Here is a 27,593-nt window from a genome sequence, read left to right on the forward strand (position 1 = left end):
GTGTCAAGCATATAACCTTGCATCTGCAGCAGAGTGCTTAGTCCAGGAAGGCTTGTTTCTGCTCATTGTGTAAACTGGACTTTAGTCACTGATTGCAGAGAAATAAAGAATATCGTACCTTGGAGAAGGGTACAAAGTACCTTTGTACCTGGTTTTTTTAATCATATATTAAGCTTCCTCTGAAGTTTATTAGTACTGTAGTAAGTCATTTGCGCTGTCCTGAGGTCAACAAGTGAGCAGGAGAAGGGGTTAGAAATGCAGTTCACTGGCTATGTAACAGACCAAACCTAACCAACTTTCCAGCACCGATGAGGCCACAATGCCACCCCAAGGTAAGGAAACAAATTTTCCCTCACCATGATAAGGCCTCTGTGACTGCCCCTCCCTCCACTTCAAGATGCAGCACATGCTCTGTTGGCATGGCTGCATTGGCTCTGGAAAGTTAGTTTGGATTGGGCTGTAAGGTTTTTGTAGCTTCTTATTTATGCATTGCCTTTACAGCCATTTTGGACATGAAGTTGGAGTTGAGTATACTGGGCATATCACATTGTTAAGTACTTTTTAAATGTTCTGAGTGATTTTGAGGATGTGCTGAAGCAATTTTTTGTTTGTCGTTTCAGCTATGAAGTCTTACGTTCCAGTTTTCATTCTTCTGTGGAGTGCTGTCGGAATTTCAAGGGCTGCCAAAATTGTTATTGTGCCGCCACTTATGTTTGAAAGCCATCTGTATATTTTCAAGACCCTGGCCTCAGCCCTGCACGAACACGGGCATCAGACAGTTTTCCTTCTGTCTGAGGGAAGAGAAGTGCCTCCATCCAATCACTATAAATTGCAGCGTTACCCAGGAATATTTAATACAACCACCTCAGATGAATTTCTTCAGTCCAAAATGAGGAATATCTTTTCTGGGAGGCTTACAGCCCTGGAACTGTTTGACATTGTGGATCACTATTCCAAGAACTGTGACATGATTGTAGGCAATAAGAAGCTCCTACTTGCCCTAAAACAGGAAAAATTTGACCTCCTGCTAGTAGATCCTAATGAGATGTGTGGATTCGTTATTGCTCATCTTTTAGGGATTAAATATGCTGTTTTTTCCACTGGCCTTTGGTACCCAGCAGAAGTAGGTGCTCCCGCACCTTTATCATATGTTCCAGAATTTAATTCGCTTCTCACAGACCATATGAACTTGTTTGAGAGGTTTAAGAACACTGTTGTTTATCTGGTCTCAAGACTGGGAGTCAGCTTTCTAGTTCTGCCAAAATATGAAAGGATAATGCAGAAACACAATGTACAGCCGACAAGGTCCATGCTTGAATTGGTTCATGAAAGCAGCCTGTGGATGCTGTGTACAGATGTAGCACTAGAGTTTCCAAGACCGACATTACCGCATGTTGTTTATGTGGGAGGAATCCTCACCAAGCCAGCCAGTCCTCTGCCAGAAGTAAGGTTTGCTGAGTTTTACTTTTATGTAATATTTTATTTGGAATTTATCCTAAAGTGATTAATTTTCTTGTGATGAAACTAACACTGAATTATTCTCAACATGATGGCACTGGTGTATTTCATGTTATGGTTTTTTATCTTCTGCCACTTACAGCAGGGGTCTCCAAACGTTTTGGCCAGAGGGCCGTATCAAATATCTGGTGTGGTGTGAAGGCCAGAAAAAAAATTAAATATAAAATTGAAATAAATAAATTAGAGATGGAACTTAGATGAGTGAATAAATGAATGCATGGGCTCATTCTTTCAACCTCTCTGGCCCTCAGAACATCCTCCAGACACAATCAGAGCACAGTTCTGGTCATGTTCAGTTGCGTGGGCCAACTGGGATGCTTTCAGGGGACAAGAGGTTGGCTGCAAGCCAGAAAGAGGCTTGCTGTGGGCCACATCTGGCCCCCGGGCCAGGGTTTGGAGACCCCTGACTTAAAGGATTAGATTCATATTTACGTATTTAAAAAGTGATTTTGAGCTTAGCACAGGAGCTTATAACTAGACAGAACTATTAATTCAGGGATGAACCATGGTTGTCTGTATTAAATTTAATATTCTAATCCTGAAAACAAAATAAGAAACAATAGTAAGTCTAGCTCTAGCAATATCGTATCTTCTGTAAAGAGCAAAGCATCAGTAGAAAGATACAAACTAAAGTCCTTTCCCCTTAATTGTCTTTTAGATCTAAGTGAGCATAAAAGACAAGTCTTTTGACAAGACATTCAAAGACAAGTCTGTAGGATCCCCAGAAGAGAGAGCCAATAATTCACATATTTGCAAAAAACATTTTTGAGGGGTCACCTCCACTCTGTTCCTTGTACATGCTCTTTTCACCTTCCCCCACCATCCGTGATTCTCTTTATCATCTTCCCACCAATGCTATGTGAATGATAGCTGTTGTTCTACCCACTCATTCTTCATGTGTTAAGTAGTAGAGATGAGCCATGCTCACTAGTGGAGCGCATGATTTATGTGCAGAAGAGCTCAGGTTCAATCTCTGGCATCTCCATGCATTACTGGGCAAAATCTCAAAACCTCAAGAGCCGCTGCCAATCAGTGTTCTAGACCATGGGTCTCCAAACTATGGCCCAGAGGCTAGATCTGACCCGCGGAGACCCCATGGTCCAAAGAGACCCTCTGGCCAGCGGACACTTCAACCCAAGCTCTGAAGAGCCACTGCAGGAGCTTCCGGCCTCCTTCGCAACCGGCAGGACTCTGCTGAACTCGTGTGAGAGCTTCCAAGCTTCCTCATGAGCTCTGCAGATCGCATATGAGCTTCTGCAGAAGTCCTTGCAGGTCGGGTGAAGGCCTTGAAACTCGTGCACAATCTGCAGGAATCTGGAGGTTGCACGTGAGCTTAGCAGTGCCTTACAGGTTGGGTGAAAGCCCTGAGGTTCGCATGTGAGCTCTGGAGAGCCTGTGGACCACTGGACTTAAAAGATATCTGCCCAGCCCCGCACAAGAAGAAGGAGCATGAGCTCTGCAGAAGTCCTTGCAGGTCGGGTGAAGGCCTTGAAACTCGTGCACAATCTGCAGGAATCTGGAGGTTGCACGTGAGCTTAGCAGTGCCTTACAGGTTGGGTGAAAGCCCTGAGGTTCGCATGTGAGCTCTGGAGAGCCTGTGTGACCACTGGACTTAAAAGATATCTGCCCAGCCCCGCACAAGAAGAAGGAGCATGTTGAAAGGCTGCTGATGGGAAGCATGCACTGCTGGTGAAGAAACCAATGTCCCTTTGCTGGGTAATATAAAAACAGCCTTGCTGACCTTTATGTTGTAAAACAGAGTCATTAAGAAGACAATCCATCAATCAGTCTCTCTCCAGACACTTAGAAAGGGTTAGAAAGGCTTCACTCAGACCCCTCCCATCACCAATGCAAAGTGATGGTCTTTCTTTCAAGTGGAGAAGGGAGGGGTTGCTGGCTCAGAGGCAAGCTTAGAGAGAGACTGATTGATGGATTGTCAGCCAGCCACTATCTCTCTCTTTTTAAACTGTGATTTTAAAGGGATGCATTTTTCCCCTCCTCCTGAGATCAGCACATTCCTTCAAATTTACAAAAAAATCCGTGTATAACCAGGTTGAACCTGTATTAGCAGTTGTGTCTCAAGACTGACTCTGGGTCAAGGACCAAGTCCTTCTCAAGAAAGATCCTTGGGCTGGTCTGGACTAGCCACAGCAGTTCTACTGTGGCAACATGGACTGAGAAGAATAATTTTTGGAAATGTCACGGTATACCATAGTGCTTGCAGGGGTGAGGGGAAGGCAGGGGAAAATCCATCTGTCTAGTCTCTTCCCTTACAATGCATACATCTCTGAACACACAGAGCTGGCTTATACCAACTCAGATCACAGTGGAGCTTACTTCCAAATAAAGATGCATAGAATTTTTCTGTAATTCTGTTAATTACCCAATTATTCTGTTGTCACTGGAACTCTACACCAGACATACACCAGTATACAACTTAGGGTGGGCAATCTCAATTGCGGCTGATTTTCTGAAGGTTGGAGTTCATATGTGTGCTGCCATTTCCTCTGAATCAGGCATCTTCTTTCTTTATGTGTACTAGTGACAACATTGGGAAGACAAGTAGTTGTCACAATATAGCCTTGGACTTTTCTGGTAGGCAAAATGTACTGCTGTGCTATGAAAACATGATGGAAGAAGAGGGGATGTGTGAGGAAGAGGAAGCATCACTTGCTTTGTTTTTGGAAGTAAATTTTACTTAGGTGACCCAGCTACTGCTGAAACTGAATTAATTACAACTCATAGCTTTCATGTAAACAAGAACTGTATAGGGGGGCCCCTTATATGCATATCCTGTATCCACGAATCGGGTCCGTGGCCCCCCCATACGCACCCCCCTGGTGCATGCCCCCTCCAGAGACGAGACAACTCTGCTAACCTCTGGAGGGTCTTCTGAGCCCAGCAGAAGCCGCAGTCATCCATCCGCGGCCACTGCCAGGTCAGATTGAGCTATAGAGGTGAAAGAATGTCACTTCTATTTTTTATCTTTTCCCCCATTCTCTTCCCCCCACCTCCTAATGCCTTATAAGGCACTAAAAACATCACTTCTGGTTTTATGGAAAAAATGGAAGTGACTTTTTTGCCTCTAAGGCTCAGTCTGCTAAGCTCAGAGGGTGCTTCGCAGGCAAGGGGAGTGGAGCGAAGCGAAGGGAGTGCTCCCTTGTATCTGCAGATTCAGATATCCGCTGCCGTTTCCAGATTGGAACCCCTGCAGATATGGGGACATGCCTGTACTCTTGGAAAAGCTATGAGCTTTTCCACACTGACATAAGCCGCACTGAATCCAGTCTGATGCATCGTGCGCAGGATTGGGCCACATGGCTGTTGTGGCAGAGAACTGGGGCATTGTGACATGGACTGACTTTCAATGCTGAGAACTGTTGCTGTAAAAGTTTCCAGTAATAACAAGTCAGAGAGGATACAGTTGTGCAAATGTTAGGATGACTTGGTGTTTATTTGAATTTTATTGTTGTGATGCCTGGATTGTACAAGTGATAATGTGGAAATGTGGTTTGAAATCTCCAGGTACAGTGAACTGTCATAAATAGTTTGTATTCTTGGTCCCATCCTGCTTAGGGTATTAGGCTGCTGCCTGAAGGCAGCAGATTTTAATTTTGAGGAAAACTGAGCAGAGAGAGAGAGAGAGCCTTGCTAGAATCCTCTCAGGTGATGAAAATTATCTGTGATGGATTTAACCTCCCTCTGCTGGCTTTTTCATAGAGGAAAGTAGCTTTGAAATCAGCTCACTCAATTTTTAATATTTAGTGCATCATATTTTGACAAGATTCTATATAAAGCATTTTGCATGCATAAAATGCTGTTTTATGCAATATTTTACATGCATAAAATGTTCCAAGTATGTTCTGTTTGTAGTTCAGCATTAAAACAAATATCAGACCCAAGTGGGATTCCTCTGAAGGTCAAACATGTTGTACCTATCGCACACTATTCTGTCGCTAAATATTATGATCTAAATCCATGCTAAGAAGGATGCTCAGTTGAATAAAAGGTTTTCTTTTTTCATGCAGTGAAGTTAAGGTGAACTTTGGGATACAGAAGAGTCAAGTAGAAACTGAAGTGTCTGTGGAAATAGTGAGCCAAATGACAAAGGCTTTAATCTTACACACAGAGACAGCAGCACTGCGTCCCACAGGGGAACACAAGCTGTGCTACGTCCCACAGGGGAATTTATCCCCTTGTCTTGGGGTCAGCAGCCACAATGGATCATCCTGAACCTGCACTGTCAGTATTGCTGATGCAAGTCTGCATTGATCCATGCAGATAGATCAGGCCTAGGAAGGGGGATGGGGGACTGTGCATGCTGGTGCTGCTGATCTCTTCCGATTCCAGGACAAATCTGCCCACCCTGTTAACACCTCTTCCCTGCCCTTCCCCCCATTTCCCTTCCCCCCCCCCCCGCTGGTGCTAGCAGAAAGGCTTTGGCCTTCCTGCTGGCGTGCCTAAAGTTTGTGCTATCACAAAGCACTTTACGGTGGTTTTGTGACGGCTCTGAGGCCTGGTACACTGGCAAAGTGTGCATTCTGCCAGCACACCTCTCTGTTAGGAATGGGAGCCTTAGCTGAGAGTAAATCCCATTGAACTCAATGGAACATTTCTGAGTAGACATGCATAGGCATGGGATTGTTCTGTAATAAAGTTTGTCTGTACTTGCTCATATTTTCTAGGGATAAGCAATGTCCCCTGTTCCATTGTTGTCTTTTTTTGCCTTGTGTTTTAATCAGTCTGTCTCCAAGCTAAAGTTGGAGAATTTTTAAAATTAATTTTAAAACTGGTGTATGTGTACTTTGCATGGTTTTCAGTTCATGTCTTTTTTTTAAAAAAAAAATTTGTTTACAGTTGCTGAAGGGAACATGTGCGCCTTGATTAAATGCTGTGCTGAATCCCAGTGCGTCCCTTTGTCCACTTTCAATGGCAAAATGGGCACAATCGCTGCCACCAGTATTGAGGGTTCAGAGGGAAACCTGGCCAGGTGAGCCCCCCTGATGAATGTGGGCCCTCCACCAACGCCCAACCTGGCTGACTCCTATTAGCACCCTTGAAGCTTCTTCATAAGGTAGCAATGACAAGGTGCTACTTTTGTCTTCTGCAAAAACCCAGTACAAGTACAAGGCCAAATACCCTTCCATGTCTCAACTTCTCTGCATGTACCACAATACTTGGGGAAGGTGGTGGTTGGTGATGACACCAAAACAATGCGTTATACCAGGGGTGTCAAACATAAGGTCTGGGTGCCAGTTGCGGCCCCCAGAAGCTTTTTGTCCAGCCCTCAGGCTCTCAGCTACTGAGCAGTGCTGAGGTGTTACCACTGAAATGGCAGCCCACGTGAAAATTGAGCTTTCCCATATCTTGAAATATGATCAAAATTGGTGTATTTTCTCTTCTATCATTTGCAGTTAGTGAGTTTCTATGTGAGAACAAGGTGCTGATTTCTAGCCATGATCTACTTAATGATATCACTTTCTGCTTAATGACATCACTTCTGACCCTCAGCAGGAACCCTGAATGCTAACTGCGGCCCTCTGTATGAAATGTTTTTACACCCCTGGGTTATACTGTAAGCCAAATCAGAATGGATTATAGGAATTGCTAATTCATTACTAACATCTGCAGACAGCATCTGCAAACCTCAGTTTTCTAGAGAAATTCATATGGAGAGAATCCCATAAGCATTCCTAAATGCTTAGTAATAAGAACCTTGTCTGGTAAGTTCTGAATGCAGGAGGAGGGTGGGGAGGAGGTGGAATGGAGAGAAGATAGGGCAGAGGATTGGTGGATCGGGCCTGGGAGGGAGGCAGGATCAGTAATGCTGGCACGCACTGTATTCAAACCCTCTTCCTGGCCCTGATCCACCTGCACAGGTCAACGTGGACATGCGCTAGCAATATTGCTGGCACAGGTCTAGGTTGACGCATTGCGGATGCTGGTGTCGGGCTGTCCACCCAACACAGAGGCTCTAAATTCTGTGCTGACCCTATGGTCATCGTTGATTTGAGTGGCCCCATTGTGGGGCCACTTGCTTTACCCAGGGGAAGGGGATGAAAGTCCCCTTCTTCTGAGGAGGTGGCAGCAACTGCCTGGGGTGTGCTGGATGCTGCAGCAGCCGTTTTCAGCGCCACTGGAGCCCCACACGCTGGGCAGCTCAGGATTGGGCTGCCCGATAGGATTGGACTATTCACATTATTTGAGGTCAGAACAGTTTTGAGAAACAAAATGGTATAGCAGAAGCAGGTCTCTGTTTGACTTACATACAGGAATTTAGATTTCATTTAGGGCCCAATCCTATCCAATTTTCCAGGGCCGGTGCAACCACACCAAAGGGGCATGTGCTGCATCCTTTGGCGGGGAGGTAGTCACAGAGGCCTCTTCAGGGTAAGGGAACAAATGTTCCCTTACCTCCAGGCTGCATTGTGGCTACACCAGTGCTGGAAAGTTGGATAGGATTGGGCCCTTAGTCTATCATATATAGACAAATGTGTTTCAGAGTTGCAGAGGCTGTGCTTGCCCCAGGCCCAACTGGTGCCTCAAGGTGAATCCAATATGCTTCTGTTCTGTTCCCCATTGCTTGATCTGGCTTCCTTCACAGTGTCAGGCCCCACCAGAGAAGGGACTTGGGGGAGGGGGGAGGACTAAGTAATTCACCCAGACCCCAGCACCACTTTCTCTGAGCTGGCCAGATACCCTGCCCCCCTCCCAGATGAGGCAGTGGTGGTGCCCCTGCCCCCCTCCCAGATAGTGGCAGTTATTGGGGCAGTGGTGGTGACAGCCTCCTCTAGGGCCACTGCTGCAATATCTGGCAGCAGCACTGGAGACAAGTCCCCCAGCTCACCTGTCCCTTCTTATTGTTCCTCTTTCACTTTCACACTGCCACCGTGTTTTCAAATACAACAGTAGAGTCATTTAGAAGGAGGCTATTCCAAAGAAGGAAGGTATTTTTTTTTTTTTTGGTGAGGTGGTGTTTGTTCTAATTGTTTTGTTCTGGCCCACTTTTTTGCTTGAAAACAGAGTGGCCGAGCAGACGGGACGTAAGTGGGGAGGAGGTGAGGCAGCTGCAGTAGTACCCAGGGGCATAAGATATTGCTTGTGTTCATCTGCAGCTTGTTGCAGTCTGTTTCACCTCGCCCTATGGATGGGTTGATGCTGCCTGTGAGGAGTTTTCATGTTTCATTGGTCATTTTATGGAACCATGCAAATGTATATTATCTGCAGTTAACTTTGGCCAATATTGTTCTTCTGATTAAGCAATGATTATGTTAAACTCTGTATATATTTCTTAAAGAGAAATCAGAAAAGCTGCGTAATGAAATGCATCCTTTCAAAAAAGACACACTGTTAGGGCCAAATCCTATGCTTCCCCACTGCCTCACTATACAGCAGTGCCGAAATGACTTCTGCTGTATCTTGCGGAGCCAGGGAAGCAGCTGGAGTTCTCCTCGGGGAAAGGAAATTTCAGATCCCTTATCCCGTGTAGAGCGCTGGTGGCCCCAATGGGTCTACTTGAATCTGCACCAGCTATTTAGCTTACTCAGAACTGAGGGTGTTCATGGCTCAGGAGGGGGTATTGGATTCAGCAGCAACCTCTGCCACCATTCCTGCCCCCTCCCTGGTCTGATCTGTCTTCTGGCCTACCCTCACTCTGCCCAGTTCCTCCCCGTTCCCCCAAGTGGGAACGTTCGTTCCAAGTGGGAACGTTCCACCAAGTGGTGGGGAAACTCACTGCTTCGTGGTTCTGCCAATCTTCCATCCTGTGCAGAGACCCAGCATCAATTAGCACTGGCAGTCAGTGCTGCATGTCTCCCACCAGCAACAAAGTGCCATATGGCATTTTTGTGACACCCATCTCTGGGACTGCAGCACCAGCCTATTAGGATCAGACTGTGCCCAGATCTGTGATTTTGAATAAACTAAGAAAGCCCCATGCATCTCACATATATTGAGAAAAAATTATTTTGAAGTTCAGCCATAGATACCCTTCTTAAAGAAAGCTCTGGAAAAATACATAATCTTAATGGCACCCTGAAGCATAGTGCTTACAGTTTATTTTCCAGTTTATTAAATTACATATGCATGACATTTTTTAATGCAGTAAAATCATCAGTATCTCTTTCTGTGATTGAGGTGAACCCGCAAACGTATTGGGGGAATGGCTATTGATACTTTTGCACATTTGATTTTCACTTATTCTAACAGCTGAACAGGGAGTGCTTCAGACACTGATACTCCGTTATGCTTGTATTTGTGTGCTTTGTTTATCTGAAACAAAGCTCAGTATTAGGCACCGCTGGTTACTGCCAGCTGGGACCTCACACTGTAGTCACAGCTGTCCATTTAGCATTTAAGTCTGTGAAGAATAGCTAATTAGAAAAATCAAAGAGAACAAAGATCGCACAGTAGTACAAGTACAATGCCATTTCTGTCTGATATAATTTATTTTTATAAATTCTAAAATGGCTCGAGCACTAACAATAATTCTGAATGTCCAGCTACAGGGAGAACGTCACTATAGCATATTAACACACTGATATCCTTATTTCTACACTGTATAAACTTGCATAGTATTATTTCATTTGATTTGATTTGTCTTCATTTATGATATTCATTTTTGATGATATTTAAATTTTTTTCATGAATTAAAGGTGTAAAAGTATAGTTTAAAACATAGCTACTAGTTCTTCAGAATTATTTCGGAAGGAAGGTCTATGTATTGAATGGTATTTCCTTATAGGAATTGTTTAGTTTTGTTAATGAAATGTTCTGAAGACTAAGGGCCCAATCCTGAACAGTGCGCGCCGACTTACCACAGACACGTACTGTCGCAAACGTGCCATAAGGAACGTTTGTGGGCCCTAGCGCTGGGCGAGCGCTGGTGCTAGCCCAGTGCTGGCTGGCACTTGGGGTACCACTGAGCAGTGAAGAGGTAAGTGGAGGTGTGGGGGGAGGAGGCAAAGGGTGGGGAAAGGGCGGGGAGGAGGTGTGCCGAGGGAGGGAGTAGGCAGGGAGAGAGATGGGACGGGAGGGACCCGGAGCCTCCATGTCGGACTCACCACCTAACATGGAGGCTCTTGATTCACTGCCAACCTTTTGGTTGGCGGTGAATCGAGTAGCTCCATTTCGGGGCTACTTGCTTTATCCAGGGGAAGGGGACAAAAGTCCCTTTCTCCTGAAGAGCCGGCGGTGGCTGTCCGGAGCATGCAGGATGAGGCAGCAGGCATTTTTGGCACTGCTGCAGCCCCCCACCCTGGGCAGTGCAGGATTGGGCTGTAAATGGCATGTCTTCTAATTAGCTAACCTAGTTAATATTATTTATTAACATTCATCATTTTTAGGGGTAATTTCTTATCCCGGCAACACTGTTTTTTTGCAAAAACTCAAAGGTTTGTAACTGTACTTTTAGGACATAAGGAGCTGCCAGACCATCCAGCTTAGTCTTGGTGATACAAACTGAAGGTGGCTTTCAGACGCAAATTTTGCTCTGCTGTACCTAAAGATACAAGAGATTTATGACCCAGTTGTATGGGCGGTGACTGGCAGCGGAACCTGCATCCCAATGCTGGAGACTGTCATGAGGCGCCCCCTTTCTCTCCTTGAATGTGCACTAGCAAAAATCACTAGCACAGGTTCAAGGAGATCCATCGTGGAGTGTGAGGCTTTCGGCAATGTAAGGGGATTTAAATTCCCTTTTGTCTCCAGAGCTTTCAGATACCCCTCTCCCGCTGGTACAGCACACCCATTTTTGGCATGGCTGCACCAGCAGGGAGGAAGGGGACGATAAGATTGGGCTGTATATCTGAGACTTCTGCATGCAGGCTAGGTGCTCTTTCACTGAGCCACGAACACTGTCACTGGTGCTAACCTCACTGGAAAATGAATTACCATTAATCATTTCCTCTTTCTGAGCCAAAAAAAAAAAAAAAAAAGGTGTCTGGAGTACAGCATTAACCCATAAATGAATTTGCCTTCCAGTTGAGATAATGTACCCTTGCTGAGTTTCATTAGTCTACCCCTGCTAACTTTAATGTCGCTAGCTAGTTTTTCCAGCTCAGCTACACCATTTTTTTTAATGCTAGAATGTGTTCAGGGGAACGCCTGTTTATCCTTCTTTCAAATGCAAACTGTGAATAGTTGACTCAAAGTGAGCTGCATACAGAGTGGGAATAGCTCCAATTTTTAGACTTTACTGACCCTGGATCTTATTTAATTTTCTACACACTTAGCTGAGACTTAGTGCCACTGAAATCAATTGGACTTATTTTTAGTAGATATGCATAGGACTGCACAGTGAATGTGAATATGAAGTGCAGATATATATGCATATTTATATATGTATATGTAATGTATATATATAAACATTACAGATATTTGACTCTCTGGGGTAGTCAGCCCTCTAAACAAACAAACAACAACAAAACCCTTGTTTTTCCTGTTTCTGAATAAAGGATCCCAGTTAGTTTGGTCTAATCTAGTCCAGTGGTCTCCAAACCATAGCATGCTGCGCTCCAAGATTACCCAACACAGCAGTGGCAAAGCCTTACTGTTCCACTCCACAGTCAACATTCGTTGCCCCTGATGTTCACACAGACTCATGCCAGGCTGTCACTTCCACTGCTGGTTGCCATACAAGGCTCTGCGTGGAAGCCCAGTACAAGTTCTTCTGAAAATTGGTGGCCGATGAACGTTGGCTGCGGTGTGGAACGCTGAGGCTTCACCACTGTTGCACCATGCCTGGACAGATAAACTTGGAGCACCGGATCCGGCCCATAGGCCGGGGTTTGGCAGCTCCAGGCGTAATCCATACTTTAGAGTGATTTATGGGCTTTGATTAAAACAGATAAGAACAAACTAATTTTGAATGCTTCAACCCTTCAAGCATAACACTTCTATGTATGTCTGCTCAGGATCATTGATTCCATGTTACCAAATTATTAGCTGGAAATCATTGTCGGTGTCCTAAGATTCTCTGTGTTTATCCAGAATTCTGGTGAAGGCAGGCTCTAATCTTGGGCTTCTTCTTTAGTATCCTCCTCTAACAGCACCTTAAGCCACTTGAGGAAAGTACCTGGGAGCAGCATGACTGGAAGGCTACTCAGTGATTGCCAGAAGCATAACTACTCGCATGACATTGTGATGTCACTTCCTGATTTCCCTGGAGGAGGAGGTGCTGGTGGTTTCACGCCTCTTTCTTTCTCCTGTGGAGGCTTCTCTTGGTGCCTCCATGGGAGAATGGGGGCGCCAAGCTGCTGCAACAAGTACCCTTGCTTCTGGGAGAATTATAAGTGGTGCAAGGCAGTCACTTCCAGGTTCTCTTCAGAGGACGAGGTGGTGGCGGCATACTGCCCGGGGCAGGTGACCCTCAGGCTCTGCTGTAGTTATGCCTCTGGTGATTGCCTCTTTTTTTAACTCCAACAAGTAGCCACTCCAGACATACTAGTTCCCCCTTCTTACCTAACCTGATTTAAAAGGATATGGGATTCCTCTTGTCTCTGTGCTGTTCTGCCTCCAACACCATTTGCTCCAGAAATCTTAATTTTTTCAACTCCTGGGAAGGTGTGTACATTTTAGCCCAGGAGGCTCAAGCTTCCCAGCTCAGGATTGTCCCCACTGGAGCAACAGCTTCTACTGCTGTGCTGGATCGGTTTACTTGTCCTAGCAGCAGTAGACATTGATAGGCCAAGTAGATCCGCTCCTTAGGTACCATGGTACATACACTATTGGCTGCAAAATTTTACCGCCACAAGTGCAGTACAATATAAATACATGCACCTGTGCCTTTACAAAGAATATATAACCTGGAATGTTCAGGGCTATCTCGTCCATAATGGTGGGTGAAGTGGTTGCTTTGAGCAATGGGTGGGGGAAGGTGATAAACTGGGAGGCGGTGCCTTTACACGCACATCTGTGGGTGCTCCAATTTTCTTTTTGCTCATTCAAGTGAGAAAAAGATTGAGATAGCAGTGGCGGCATTCCTACTCCTCCGGCAATGCTGCTATGATCATGTCAGCAGTGCTGGAGAAGTTGGTAGAAGAGTGCTGCAGTCCTGATCTGTTCAGTCTCCTAGAACTATTAAAAGAAGATCATATCCTCCCTTGTAACCACTGTACCAGTAGGATGGATAGAAGGATGTTGGGAGTGGAAGAGTCTCTGTTTCCCATATCTTCCTGCATCTGTCTGTTTTGAAGGACTGGACAGTGGACTCCAACTGAAGGCCTTCCTGCGCCACCATATCATTGTTGGCGCGCAGAACATGGCCATGCCATTGAAGACCACCATCTTTGTCTCTTTGGGTGTATGTTATTTTTAAAAAAGGCAAAATTTGGGCATTGATTCACATGCCAGTCCAGCTTCTGCTGTGCCTGGGAATCCTATCTTTAAGTTATTAAAGTTAACTTTAATAAAAAGGTAAAAGATAACTTTAAGATGTGGCCCTTTACTAAAGGAGTGATTGGGAGAATGTCAGCAGCTCAAAAAAGGTTGTCTCAGACAAAGTTTCTATACAAGGTTAAAAAATGAAGAGCATTCACTGACATTAACTTGCTTGACTTCCTTTTTGAGTACAGTATTTGATTTTCACCCAGGGGTTTTTTCCTTTTGTGATGAGTTTATCTTTCCCATATATACTGGTAAATACCGCCTGCATTCTACAAACATACGTTTGTTGCTAACAGAAATACTCCCAAGGCTCGCTGAGGTGTGTTGCAGTATCAGAGTTTGTCTCATGTGTAACTTGGCTTGCTCTGTGCTGGAGTGTATAAGGTAAACTTTATGACTGAGAGTTTTCCTATTGGATGTGAAAACTTCAAATTTTCAAACCTTTCTTGTAGTTGTGGCATCTTGCTGCCTGTGTGCTAGATTTCAACTTTCTAGCTAGTCCTGAAAATACAAGAAAAGTAAAAATATTTAGGAACAACTCCCTAAGGAAAAACAGTATTATTATCTCCACATTTCAGATTACTGATGAAAGGCTCAGAGAAAACCTAGACACCCAACTGAGTTCATTGCTAAGCCATCAGATTCTGGCCTTCTAAGTCATAGCTCTTGGGCTTAATTGATCTATATCAGCTTACAAGGATGTCTATCATTCTAAAACTTAAGAACAGTAGACTTTCTAAAATCTAAAACTTCCGTGCAGCCATGAGCTGCAACCCCTGCTCCATCTCCCTCCCGACAGCTTCGGTACTCTGTCTTTCATCTCTAACCCTGCTTCTTCCAAACAGATCCAGCTCCTTTCCCTGACAAGGTTCCTATTTCTTTCCTTCTTTTCTCTAAAGGAGGGAAAGTGTTATGTATTTTGAATCACCTGGAATTTGGCCACCCCATACAGCTAACACATTCTTTGATACAGGTTAGGTCCCCTTTTTAAAAATATTTGAAGTTTGTCCCCAACTCCTACTGGGGAGAAGGGGGGCTTAAGCTTCACCTCCAGAAAGTTTGTGAAGCCAGTTAACATACCATACTGGACACAGGGGAGTTACTTTCACAGTCTTTGTGTTTATTCAACCACTGGACAGGAAGCAGAGATAATGGGGGGGGGGGATAAAGTTTGCCCTTCCTTCCTGGGTTATATTCATCCCAGTGTTTTCCTCTTCTTCAAGACTCGCTGGGTTGCCTACTTGGAAGCTTGTCTTCTATACTGCAGCCCAGGATAGAGCCATTGGGGGGGGTGCCTTAGAGAAGGCACAGGGGGACAGGGAGGAGAGCCAGTCGGGTCTGGAAAGGGGTCGGGTTTGGCAGCAGCAGCCAAATACAAACCCCCTTTCCATCCAGACCCAATGCATGGGCCCAGGTTCACATGAACCTGTGCCTTTCCTGGTGCAGGTGCAAGGAAACTCCTCTGTGCATCAGAGGCTTACTCCTAGGTAAGGGAACAAATGTTCCCTTACCCAAAGGAAAGCGCTGGGACTTGTCCCCCACAGGATGCAACACATGTTTTGTCATCACTGGGGGGGGGGGCATAGGATTGGACTATATGAGACTGAGATTGTGGCTAAGGGTGCAGCGGTGGGTGCCAAAAGGGCTACTGCTGCATCCAGCAGCACCACTGAGGCCACTGGAGATCTCCTCAGGGGAAGGGGACTTCCGTCCCTCCCGCCCTGGTTCCTTTCTGCCCCGCTCTCCCCCTCCCCATAATGCCTTCCCCGCCTCCAAAGCCCTCACCGCTGTGCTGCCCAGCGCTTCAAGTGGTGTCCAGCCAGCTCAGGGCTCAGCACCAACTGTTGCACGCGCTGACTCCGTGCAGGGTGTCATGGACGTGCCTTACGTCATGTTTGTGACACCCATCCCCTACATACATTCTCGGCACCGGTGCTGGCCTAGTTTAGGATTGGGCCCTTAGCCAGAAGGCCTACTTACTTCTCATTGGCTTCCTCCTGGTTCCCCCCACCACAACAATTGTATGCAGCATGCAGTCTTTTGGTACAGCTGCCTGCTGTAGCATAGTGGGGGAAAGGATTGGGCTGTAACTTTATTAATAGATTTTAAAATATTAAAAATAATCTTTGGATTGCCATTTGCTTGATAGATTTTTATTTCAAGACTTTCAGTAAAAAGCCATTATTTTTTGTGTTGACTATTAAAACTTAGGCTAACAGCCTGGTTTTTTTATTATTATTATTATTATTATTATTAACAGTATTTATATACCACTTTTCAACGAAAAGTTCAGAAAGCAGTTTACAGAGAAAATCAAACAACTAATGGCTCCCTGTCCCAAAAGGGCTCACAATCTAAAATGATGCAAAAGAACACCAGCAGACAGCCACTAGAAAAGACACCGCTGGGGTGAGGAGGGCCAATTGCTCTACCCCTGCTAAAAAGAGGAGCACCCTCTGGAAAATAGTGCCTCTTACCCAGTTAGCAGGGGTTAACTGATGGTTTCAGTGTACCGTATTAGAAAAGTATATATATATCGTTTATATTATGTACTTTTGACACAGTCCACACCCTTCTTTGCATACAGCACATAGTGGGCAGGGTGTGTTACCTTGTGTACTTCTCAGTTCAGAGGGACTATCAGGGGCCAGGTATATATGCTTCATGAACCTGTGAGCTCTTGGAGCCTGTGCGTGCACAAAATGTATGCACAAAATTGCTACCCTAGGTACATTATGCTACTGTACAGCAGGCCATGGAGCAGCAGTCAAAGTTCTGTACAAGTCATCCAGCAGTTTGTGTATTTTGTTCATGGCCTCATTACATAGAGCCCCATCATTGCACAGTACACCCTTATGGGACTGAGAAGAAAGAGGACAGGTCCAACTAGGGGAACACATTGGGATCCCATTCTTCCCTTTTTCTATCACCCATCCTCTACATCAGGGGTGCTCACACTTTTTTGGCTCGAGAGCTACTTTGAAACCCAGCAAGGCCCGGAGATCTACCAGAGTTTTTTTTACAATGTTCGCGCCATCATAACATATAACATTTATGTGTACAATGTATGTTGGTGTACCTTGAGCCCCACTGAGTATAACAGGACTTACTCCTGAGTAGACATGCCTAGGATTAGGCTGTGAGGCTGCAATCCTAGCCACACTTACCTGGGATTAAGCCCCATTGAGTACAATGGGCCTTACTCCTGGCGTTTCCTCCCAGAGGCACCTGAAGGGGGGGGTTGGCACTCCGTGATCTACTCATTTTGCCTCGCGATCTACCGGTAGATCGCGATTCACCTATTGAGCACCCCTGCTCTACATACAGGTCACCCTGTAGGGGCTAACAGAAAGTTAATTACCTATGTATTATACAAGCTAGGATGGGACATATAAGGGCTGGATTGTGCCGATACATTTTATAAATGATATAGATTAAAATCTGTTGGCATAGCTTCAGCCAAAACCAAGCCTTTATTAGCATGTAAATTATTCATTGTTTACTAAGGGTGTATTTTCAGTAATGAGATTGTGTTTGATGACTTTGACAGCAAAGTTTTTTTTATTATTATTATTTTTTCTCAGGATCTCCAGGCATGGGTAGATGGTGCTCATGAAAACGGCTTTGTCCTTGTGTCATTTGGAGCAGGAGTGAAATATTTGTCAGAAGAAATAGCAAAGAAACTAGCACATGCTCTGGCAAAACTTCCTCAAAGAGTTGTTTGGAGGTAAATATAATAGCACAATAGATATTTGCAAAGGGATTTAAACGTACCTAGCAATATTCAGAGGTACTGACCAGGTGTGTTAAGAGTACTAGCAAGAAACTATGCATCAGTGACATCATCTGACTGGAGCAGTTTGTCCTCTCTTACGTAGTAGTTTTCTTCTGTTATCTGCCTTATTGTAAAGCAACTTCATGTTTTCATCACTGTGCTACACTATGCAATTCACTATGAATTGAGAGCTACCTAGTCCAATATATTATTTGTTGAGTTTTGACTTCTAGCCTGTTTGTGAAATTATACCCTTTGCAGTCCATTATGGTTTGCTGCTCATTTTGATTTACGGTCTTCTGACTTATTTTGAATACACCAATATCCTTCATATGGGGAACAAATAGAATGAACTTTAAATCTTAATACAGGAAGACAAATATGTTCTAATACGCTTCATGGAAACTCATGTATGAGACCTATGAATGGAATGTAGGACTTGAAGGGTGTAATTTCTTCCCAAGAAACAGATCCAACAGAAAGGGAGGGGGAGTTTTATTGCCTGTAATGAATGTTTACACCTACACAGAAGGAGTCTGAGCATGAGGCCCAGTCCTAAGGGTCTAGGTAAGAATAAAAGGAGAGAGGAACAAGAGCGATACTATTCTGGGAGTCTGCTATAGACCACCAAGCAGAAAGTCATGAACAGTACTTTCCTCAAATGGATTATCAAGCTTTATAAGAGGCACACCATAATGATAACGGGAAACTTCAGCTATCCTGACATTTGAAGCTTGGCTAAGAATGAGAAGTCCAATAAATTCTTGCCTTGCCTTGTTGAGAACTTCAGGCCTGATCCCTTCCAATTTTCCAGTGCTGGTGCCGTTGTGCCAGTGGGGTGTGTGCTGCATCCTGTGGTGGAGGGGCAGTAACTGGGGCCTTCTTAAGTAACTGGCGGCATGGTGGCTACACTGGAGGTGGAAAGTTGGATAGACTGGCCCCTTCATCATTAGAAGGTGGCAGAAGGAACAAGGGTGTTGCCCATTCTGGACTTCAGAACTACCAACAGGGAATATTTGGTTGAGGAAGTGAAAATGGCACAGCCTTTGGGCAAAAGCGATTATGTCATCTTGGAATTCTTAATATCAAGGCAAAGGGAAGTTAATGGTAATCAGAAGCATATCCTGGATTTTGGGAAAGCTGTTTTTAATGAGTTCAGAGGACAATTAACAATCCAGTACTATCCCCTGCCACACTATAACATGCAGCCATGCAAAAGGAGTTCATGCTGCTTGCTATGGTGGGGAGGGGGTGATCAGAAGGCCAGCCGGAGGTAAGTAAAACACTTATCTGGGTAAGCCTTCTTGCCGTCTCCTCAGACCCACTCCAGCTATTTTGCTGGCATATGTTTGAGGAGAGGAAGGGCATGGGCCAGGGTAGAAAATTGGGGAAAAGTTTCATCATGTGCCGTTACCGCAGAGCTTCACTCCCTCCAGCTCTCTCTCTGACTTCTCTGCACCCCTGCTGCCAACATACTGAAATTAGTGCAGCTTCAAGGGGTTGCTGCTGAGCCTCACTCCATATCTCTGGCCATTAGCGCCAGCAGCTCAGAAGTGCTCATTGGCATCCCGGCTTTTGTGCTGCAGCAAAGGGCCTTGTGCTGCTGTAGTGTGAATTCCAGCAGCTCAAGGCCCAGTTAGCACTGGGCCATTATTCCATGGCTAGAACTGCTATAGGATCAAACAATCCAAGAAGGGTGGATGTTAGGAAAAGCGAGATATTGCAAACAGTTCCTAAGCAAAGAAAACATGGGAGACATTAAGGAAACCAATATGGCTAAACAAAGAGCTTTCTCAAAAGTTGAGAAGAACAAGTATAAGAAATAGAAGAAGGAACAATTAACAAAGGAACTGTATCCAAGCGTAGCGTGCATCTGCAAGGATGATGTCAGGAAGGCTAAAGCCCAGAATCAGCTGAGGCTGGTGAGAGACCACAAACGACAATAAGGGTTTTTTAAAAAAAAACTATATCCAAAAGAAGAGACTGTCAAGGAAGCAACAGGTCTGTTGCATGAAGAAGATGAAGAAGTGGTGACTGGTGATGGAGATAAGGCACTATTACTTAACTCTTATTTTGCTCCTGTCTTCTCCCACAAGGGGATAGCATTGCAACCTCACAGTTGCACTAATGAGAAACTGGAGTTGCCACGCTCAAGGTAGGTACAGGACTAGTAAGGGAAGATGTAGTCTGCAGTTCTGTACTCATTAACCTGGCAGTAAGTCTCATTGAACTTAATGGGTCTTACTTCATGAGCAGGCACATGTAGAATTGCTCTATAACAGCCTTATCCTATCCATGGGCTGCTATGTCAGAATTTGTATTCCAGCAGCACAGCCAGTGGAGCGCCACAGGTCTATATCTGAATATGATAGAGGTGACCAAACCACAGCTCATGAGCCTCACGCTGCTCTTTGGCTAAAATCTTGTGCACACTTTCTTGGGAGTAGGTCTGATTGAATACAGTGGGACTTAATTTTGAGCAGACCTGTGTAGGATTGGGTTCTATGACATGTAATGTGTGGCTCTCAGAAACATGTTGGCTGAGCTCCCTCTTGCATCACAATTAATTTAAAAGGTAAATAAGAAATTTTCAATTATATTTATAATTATTTATTGGGCATGAACTGAGAGTCCACTGGATTAAAACATAAGTTTAATGTTCATGGGATATAAATATACTTAAGAATTCAAATGCTTCTTAAATATTACGACTCTGAAACATCTTGTGGCTTTCAAACATCTTAAGTTTATCAGATGTGGCTCTTACATTTGGGCACCCCTGAAATATGACATGAAATTGTTGGAATAGCTAACACCCTGGAAGACCAAATCAGGATTCCAAATGATCTTTTTTTTCCTTTTTTTATTTTCCAAAAACAAATATAAACTAACACATAACACAAAAAACATAATACCACTACACACACACACACAAAAAGGGGTGCAGGAAATCATATATCATTATCATAGATCATTACAACTAATAAATCATTACATATCTTAATCAATTTCCTCTTCTAAATTTACCTCTTAATATCATTTTTCATTCATCCTTTGTCTGTTATATCATATCAAATATAATATATAAGTAATACAATCATCTAAATGCCCTATCATATATTTCTAAAATTTCATTTTCAACCAATCATAAAAAGATTTTCATTGCTCAATTTGTGTTGGTTTTCATTATTAATCCAAAATTTCTGAACTCCTGTCCATTGCCTCAGTATTTTCTCTATTAATTCATCTTTCATTAATATTCTAAAATCCTTCCAATATCTAACATATAAAATCCTCACTAAAATTAAAATCATAACTAAATACACATTGTTTTCTTTATCTATAACATCTAAAATAATATTAAGCAAAAATAAAGGTTTCAGCGATATCATAAATTCAACAATCTTTTGTATTACATTTCTTACCATTCTCCAATAGATTTGCATTTTTTTACATACCCACCACATGTTCCTTCCACACATTTACACTTCCAACAACTATTTGATATATTCTGTTTCATTTTTACCAGTTTTTTGGTGTCATGTACCATCTATAAAACATTTTAAATATCTTTTCTTTAAAATTTGTTGCTCTAATAAGTTTTATGTCATGCTTCTAGATCTGTTCTATTGATCTATTGTGATGTTATGGTCTATATTTTATGCCCATTTTATCATACATTATTTTTTCTTATGTCTCAAAATCCAATAAAAACCTATACATTTTTTATATATTTTTTCTTTTGTTTCTAGCAATAGTCTATCAAATGGTATCTATTCCATATAGAAACCTTCTTATTTGTCTCTCCCAAATCTTTAATTATAGACGCATCCACCAGCCGGTCTCCACACCTTGCCTTGACAATTCTTCTTTTTTCTCTTCTTCCTCACTCTCCATGGAACATGTCTTAGAATTCTAGCTTTATTGTCATCCACTGTCCATTTCTTTTCCTGTGAAGCCTTCAGTAATTTATCTCTGTAAAAGGTTCTGATGAATTTCACATGAATTTCTCTTGGTAATTCGTGTTTTCTCAGATAAAAAGTACTCACTCTTCTCGCTGAATCAAATTCTTTAGGTATCGCCTTCTTCGGGATATCAGTCCATTCTGATATTAATCTAACAATTCATCGTGATGTATCTTCTTCTTTCTCTTCTGGTATATTTTGCATGCTCACCACTCGAGCTTCACTATCCATTTGAATTTCCATTAACATTGTCTCTGCATCATGCTGATTTTCTTCTATCTCTGATATTTTAGCTTGGTCTTTTCTTATCGTGTCCCGATCTCTCAATCTCTTGTTTATCTTCTTCTGGTATAATTTTCACATCCATCAGCTGTCCACTCAGTTCATCTGATTGTTTAGTTAAAACATCCACACTGGTTTGAATCTGTGCAGATTGATTTATTTGTTGCTGTACCATTACCAACAGTTTTTTCTATGTTGTCTTACATAATCTGTTTCCAGTCTTTCCTTTTTGCTTCCTCTTGTACTAATTTTCCAAATCCTGTCTCCGATGCTGGCAAACTTTGGACTTCCTTACCCGCCACTTCATTCTTCCTTCCTGTGGAACTCAAATATCTTTTGCTTGCAATGCTCTTTAAGACCACTAGATGTCCTCAGCGTATTATCTTCCTTGCTTCACTTATAAACACAAATCCAATTCTTGCAATGCCTTTTTAAATCCACTAGACATCACTGGTGCACTGTTCTTGTTTTGTTTCTGTTCTTTTACCTCTTATTTATACTGGTAGCCTTGGCAACCGACAGTCCTCAGTCCGCAAGAATGTCAAAACATCCAGCCGTTTTCAGGCAATCCTGAACGAAAGTATCAAATCAAGGCAATGAGCGCTCCAATACACAAACTTTATTCAAGGACAGTTAATTTCTAGTCCACCGAAATTCAAAGTTATAAAGTTGTAATTATATTTTCAGATAACCCTAACAAGCTTGGTAAATCTCTTCTACGATTTTCCTCACACAGATAAACAGCTGAGGGGGCGGGAACCACCCCCCCCTTCTTCTCAAGACAAAAAAACCCAAATCAGGCAATTAATTACTCAATCCATGCCAGGCATACGCAAACTTAAGTCTTTCAAAGTCTTTCCCTGCTGGGGCCTTCAGCTTGATTCAACATGAGTTCTTCACCACTACTGCCAAGACTTGGCAGAATCTCCTGGGAAAGCCCCTTGGCCAGGCTTTATCTCCTCAGGGATCAGCCATCACATGGAGGAGTTTGTCTCTCCTGACAAACAATCCCCGGGTCTCCTCAGAACTGCAGTTTTTGGGAAAAACAGAGTGCCCTTCAAGAGCTCGAGAAAGGCACATCTGCTCACTGCTGGCTGGACCCTCCCTCTCCAGGATTCCAAATGATCTTGATGTACTTGATAAGTGAGTCTGTGCCAACAATATGAAGGGCTGCCTTTCATATTGAAAGAGAATATTCACAGAGAATATTCATATTCACAGAGAAGGGGAGCTCTCTCTGGTTCCTGAGCGTGGGACTAGAACCTCTCTTTTGCCACTACAGGGAAGTAGATTAAGGCTAGACAAGGAAGAATTTCTTAACTGTAAGAGGGGGGAAGGGGGAAGAGGGCAGAACAGGGGAGGATCAGTCCTAGAGGGGGTTGGGATCAGTGACAGCAGCACATGCTGTGTCCTAAACCCCACTCCTGGGCCAGGCAGCCCTACACAAACTTCTTGGATGTGCACCAGCTCACTGGCGTTGCTAGGAATTTCTTAACCTGCTTACAGTTACTGAAAGCTTACAGCTTACAGAGTGCACTGAAACACTCTGCTTCATGCAGTTGTGGGCTGCTCTTTCATGCAATTCATTTATATATAAATCTTCCTATGAAAATGTATTTTAAAATTGCTTTCTCTTGTATTTCTTAGATTTTCAGGAAACAAGCCTAGGAACTTGGGTAACAATACAAAACTCATGGAATGGTTACCACAGAATGACTTGCTAGGTAAGTAGTATGGGAAGTGGCATTTATTTCCACTAGACTTGCTCATGCTGCCTGATAGGTAGTAGTATCTGGACAACCGGGTATCTTCAGATCTGATGCTGACTCTACAGAAAAATTTGAATATAGTTAGCTATTTGCAGGGCCAAAAATTTGATTTTTGGTATCTACCATTGTCGAATGTTTTTTTCTACCCTAAACACAAAATCTCAGCCTGTATGGAGCAAATGTAATTAATAGGATCGGGGTGGATTGGGGGACCAGAAGCTTGTTAGAGGTGGGAGGGGGTGGCACCTGGCACGAGTGACTTGCACCAGATGCTATCCCTTCTGAGCCAGCTGATACTCCCTCTTTGTCTTCTCGGACTTCCGCCAGCTGGCACAGGTCCAAGGAGACCCATTGGCAATCATGGGGTTTACAGAGGTAAAGGGATATTTCCCCCTACCTATCCCAATCACACACACCCCGGACAGCATGCAGAGCAGCCTGTTTTGCCAGCATGCTATGACTATATACCTTCCTCCCCTCTGTGCCCCGTTACATGCCCAGCACCCAGCGCCACCCCCCCCACGTCAGCTCACCTCTTCCAGCAGTTCCTGGATGCTCTGGTGGTGCGTGTATGAGGCCACCAGACTTTGGCACTAGCAGCCCCATTGCGTGCATTTCTGCTGCACCTGCAGTACTGATGGAGTGGACCTTCCACTGACAAAACGCTTGTTCCATCAGTGAGAAGCCTGCATAGCATTGGGCCATAAACCAGGGACTGATAACACAGGACAACACACATTTTGCTTCCTTAAACATTACACCAATTCCCGGGTCTATTTGAGGTGCTGATTCCAAATATGACATTCTTTTTGCCCTATCACGTCTAGTTTTGGAGACATGGCATAGCCTCTTTAGTGAATGGTTCAAGCAGCTTCCTCATGAGGAAGCCTACACCATGGCTTCCTCATGAGGAAGCTGCTTGGACTATTCACTAATTAGGCTATACTATAGCTCCAAAACTAGATGTGATAGGGCAAAACGGATGCCATTTTTGGAATCAGCACCCCAAATTCATATTAAACCACCATAAAGTTTGAGAAAAACTTTTCTGAACCTCAATTTTGTAGGCCTGTGTAACAGAAATGCTAGTCCTGCTTGGGCATGCCAAAGATTGAGGCTGGGAGTGGGACTTTATCCTTATTAAACTTTCTTAAGATATTGCATCTTTCTGGATAGTACTAATAAAAGTATTACTATGAGTATTACTTTTATTTTAAGTATTTTAAGTATTACTACGAGTATTAAAATACTTAAATATTTTAAGTATTTTAAGTATTACTACGAGTATTACTCGTATTTTGTGACTTTTTGATATTCTTTTTTTCTGCTTCCCATTCCAAATCATATCTAATTTTCATAAACCTCTATCTTCTTCTCCACTCCACCCCACCTTCCTCACTTTTTTCCCCAAACTAAAAAGCCCCTGATCATTTTAGTAGCCCTTTGCACCTTTGTTCTTTGTACAAGGTAAGGGGTTCTTTGTACCTTTCCCCACTATATCCCCACTATATCTGCAGATGCCAAGCCCGTACCTCATGGGACTTCCAGGATACGACTGGAAGCCACTTTCAGTGCATCCAGGAGCTGTTCTGAGTCACAGGGAGGTCTGTGGCCTACTCCATGGGCCTCCCTGTCTCAGAACACTTCCTGGACATGACCAGAAGTCAAGGATGTGAATCAGAAGTGGCTACCAGTTACATTCTGGAGGCCTTCTGAGGACGTGGGGAGACCTGTGGAGTAGGCTGCAGTTGTCCCAGTGCAGCATCTGAAATAGTTTGGGGGGGAAAAAAAAAAATTGTTTTTCTGTCCAAACCCTTTTAACCACACAGGACAGCAAACCAAGATCCTGGTTTGGTATCCTGGCTTGTTAAATGATGGTTAGGGGAAAAAAGTCCTTGCTCTGCTGGGTTGATACAACAAAAACTTATGGTTTGTTCTAAACTGAGGCATTACAGCCTGGGGTGTGTCTGGGTTTTTGTTTTGTTTTGTTTTTTGGTGGAAATATCACTTCCTCCAGGGTCAGTTGCTAACTGGGAATGGTCAGATTCCTACATGGTCATTCATGCAGCAAGGAAGAGGCTTATTTAGTTCCTTTTCCCTCTAAGTCTCTTCCATTCTGTGTCATTCTTGTTCAGCTCTGTCTCTTTTGAAAGACAGAGCCCAGGCTGCAACACCAACCTTAATGCCAGCACATTGCTGTCCAGACCTCTCCACAGTTCCCTTTGGTCCCCATGACATTGATAGTGCTTCACCCACACAGTTATAGTTTAGTTTTATGTCTGAACCCATCAATTTTGTCATTTATTCCTGGCAACAGCAGGAAGGGCTTGTTGATCCCGCGTGTGATGTAAAAGTAAGATGGTATAGAGACTTGGGGATCAATTCCCTGGTCCCCAGCTATGGCAGCAGCAGTGAAAACTTTCCTCATTTGCAAAGAAACATTAATAGGAGCCCAAGAGAGGGGTGGAAGTTCTGTATACAGCTTGAAAATAAAATACCTGAAAGATAGCCTCCCCTTAATAGAACCAACCTGTTTCCCGAGATCTACTGGGAAGACCCTCGTGCACATCCCTTGACTGTTGAAGGCACATTCAGAGGGGATTCATTACAGGGTCATCTTGGTGGTAGCCCCCTCCCTATGAAATTTCCTCCCTTTTCTCCTTTAGGAAACATTTCAAGACCCCTTGTTTCACCAAGCCTTCCTTGATTTTGGGCGCAATCCTAACCCCTTATGTCAGTGCTTTCCAGCACTGACATAAGGGCAGTGCAGGTCTGAGGTAAGGAAACAAACATTCCCTTACTTTGAGGAGGCCTCTGTGAGTGACACCCAACTGCAGGATGTAGCACATGTCCCATTGGTACCACTATGCCAGTGCTGGAAAGCACTGACGTAAGGCCCTTAGTTAATTACATTAACTTTTGAATCTGCTAATTTTTTTTTAATCTTGGTTGTTGTATTTTTATTATGTTGCTAGCTGCTTCAGGTACTTCGGGAAAGAGATGGGATACAACTCTCCTAAAATACGTAAATTAATAAGTATTCCAGTAGTTTTATTTCTGTCCAGATACATGCATCTCTCTTGTACTTTTTGATAACATCACATATTTTTTTCCCCCTGTGCCTCACTTCTTTAAGGTCATCCTAACATTAAGGCTTTCCTTAGTCATGGTGGGCTGAACAGCATTTTTGAAACCATGTACCATGGTGTGCCGGTGGTGGGAATTCCTCTTTTTGGAGACCATTATGACACTATGACCCGAGTGCAAGCCAAAGGCATGGGGATTTTACTAAACTGGAAGACGGTTACTGGAGATGAATTATGTGATGCACTGGTGAAAGTGATTAATGAACCAAGGTAAGATTTTCATTTTCTTTTGTTAAATTTTTGGCTGACATAGAAATAGAGGTTTCTTAATTAGGCATAGCAATGTGTTTAATGGCCTTACCTCCATAAAATTACAGGAGTAGATGATAAAGCTATTGTGGAAATGGCACAACCCAATATTCTGAATTTATCTTGTTCTTGATTCCATAGCTATAGACAACGGGCCAAGAAGCTGTCTGAAATTCATAGAGATCAACCTGGTCATCCTGTTAATAGAACAGTCTACTGGATTAATTATATCCTTCGTCACAATGGAGCACACCATCTGCGTGCCACTGTTTACGCCGTCTCTTTATATCAGTATTTCTTATTGGATGTTGCCGTCATCATACTGTTTGGTACTGCCTTCTTCAGCTACATTTTGACCAGGATAGCAAAATTTATCTGCAAGCAACGCAAGCAGCTTTGGTCCACTGATGAACATACTACCATTAATGGACATTACCAAAATGGGATACCAAATGGCAAGTATAGAAGAAATGGCCACATTAAACATGAGAAAAAGGTGAAATGA

At 43.5% G+C, this 27,593-nt stretch overlaps 1 protein-coding gene across 1 annotated transcript; it reads left to right on the plus strand.

Moving 5' to 3' along the window:
- Positions 1-586: 586 nt before the first annotated feature.
- Positions 587-27,593, plus strand: UGT8 (UDP glycosyltransferase 8). The gene is made up of 5 exons (XM_066632738.1): positions 587-1,444; positions 17,487-17,629; positions 23,572-23,648; positions 26,830-27,049; positions 27,230-27,593. The coding sequence occupies exons 1-5, from the start codon at positions 623-625 to the stop codon at positions 27,591-27,593; spliced, it is 1,626 nt and encodes a 541-aa protein (XP_066488835.1). The 5' UTR covers positions 587-622.

Source organism: Tiliqua scincoides, chromosome 6, assembly GCF_035046505.1.
Source record: "Tiliqua scincoides isolate rTilSci1 chromosome 6, rTilSci1.hap2, whole genome shotgun sequence".
In the NCBI taxonomy this organism is placed as follows: Eukaryota; Metazoa; Chordata; class Lepidosauria; order Squamata; family Scincidae; genus Tiliqua; species Tiliqua scincoides.

Coding starts and splice junctions, on each gene's coding strand:
- UGT8 (XM_066632738.1), top strand. CDS start 623: ATGAAGTCTTACGTTCCAGTTTTCATTCTTCTGTGGAGTGCTGTCGGA. Junction 23,649..26,829: donor ACCACAGAATGACTTGCTAG/GTAAGTAGTATG, acceptor CACTTCTTTAAG/GTCATCCTAACATTAAGGCT. Junction 27,050..27,229: donor AAAGTGATTAATGAACCAAG/GTAAGATTTTCA, acceptor TTGATTCCATAG/CTATAGACAACGGGCCAAGA.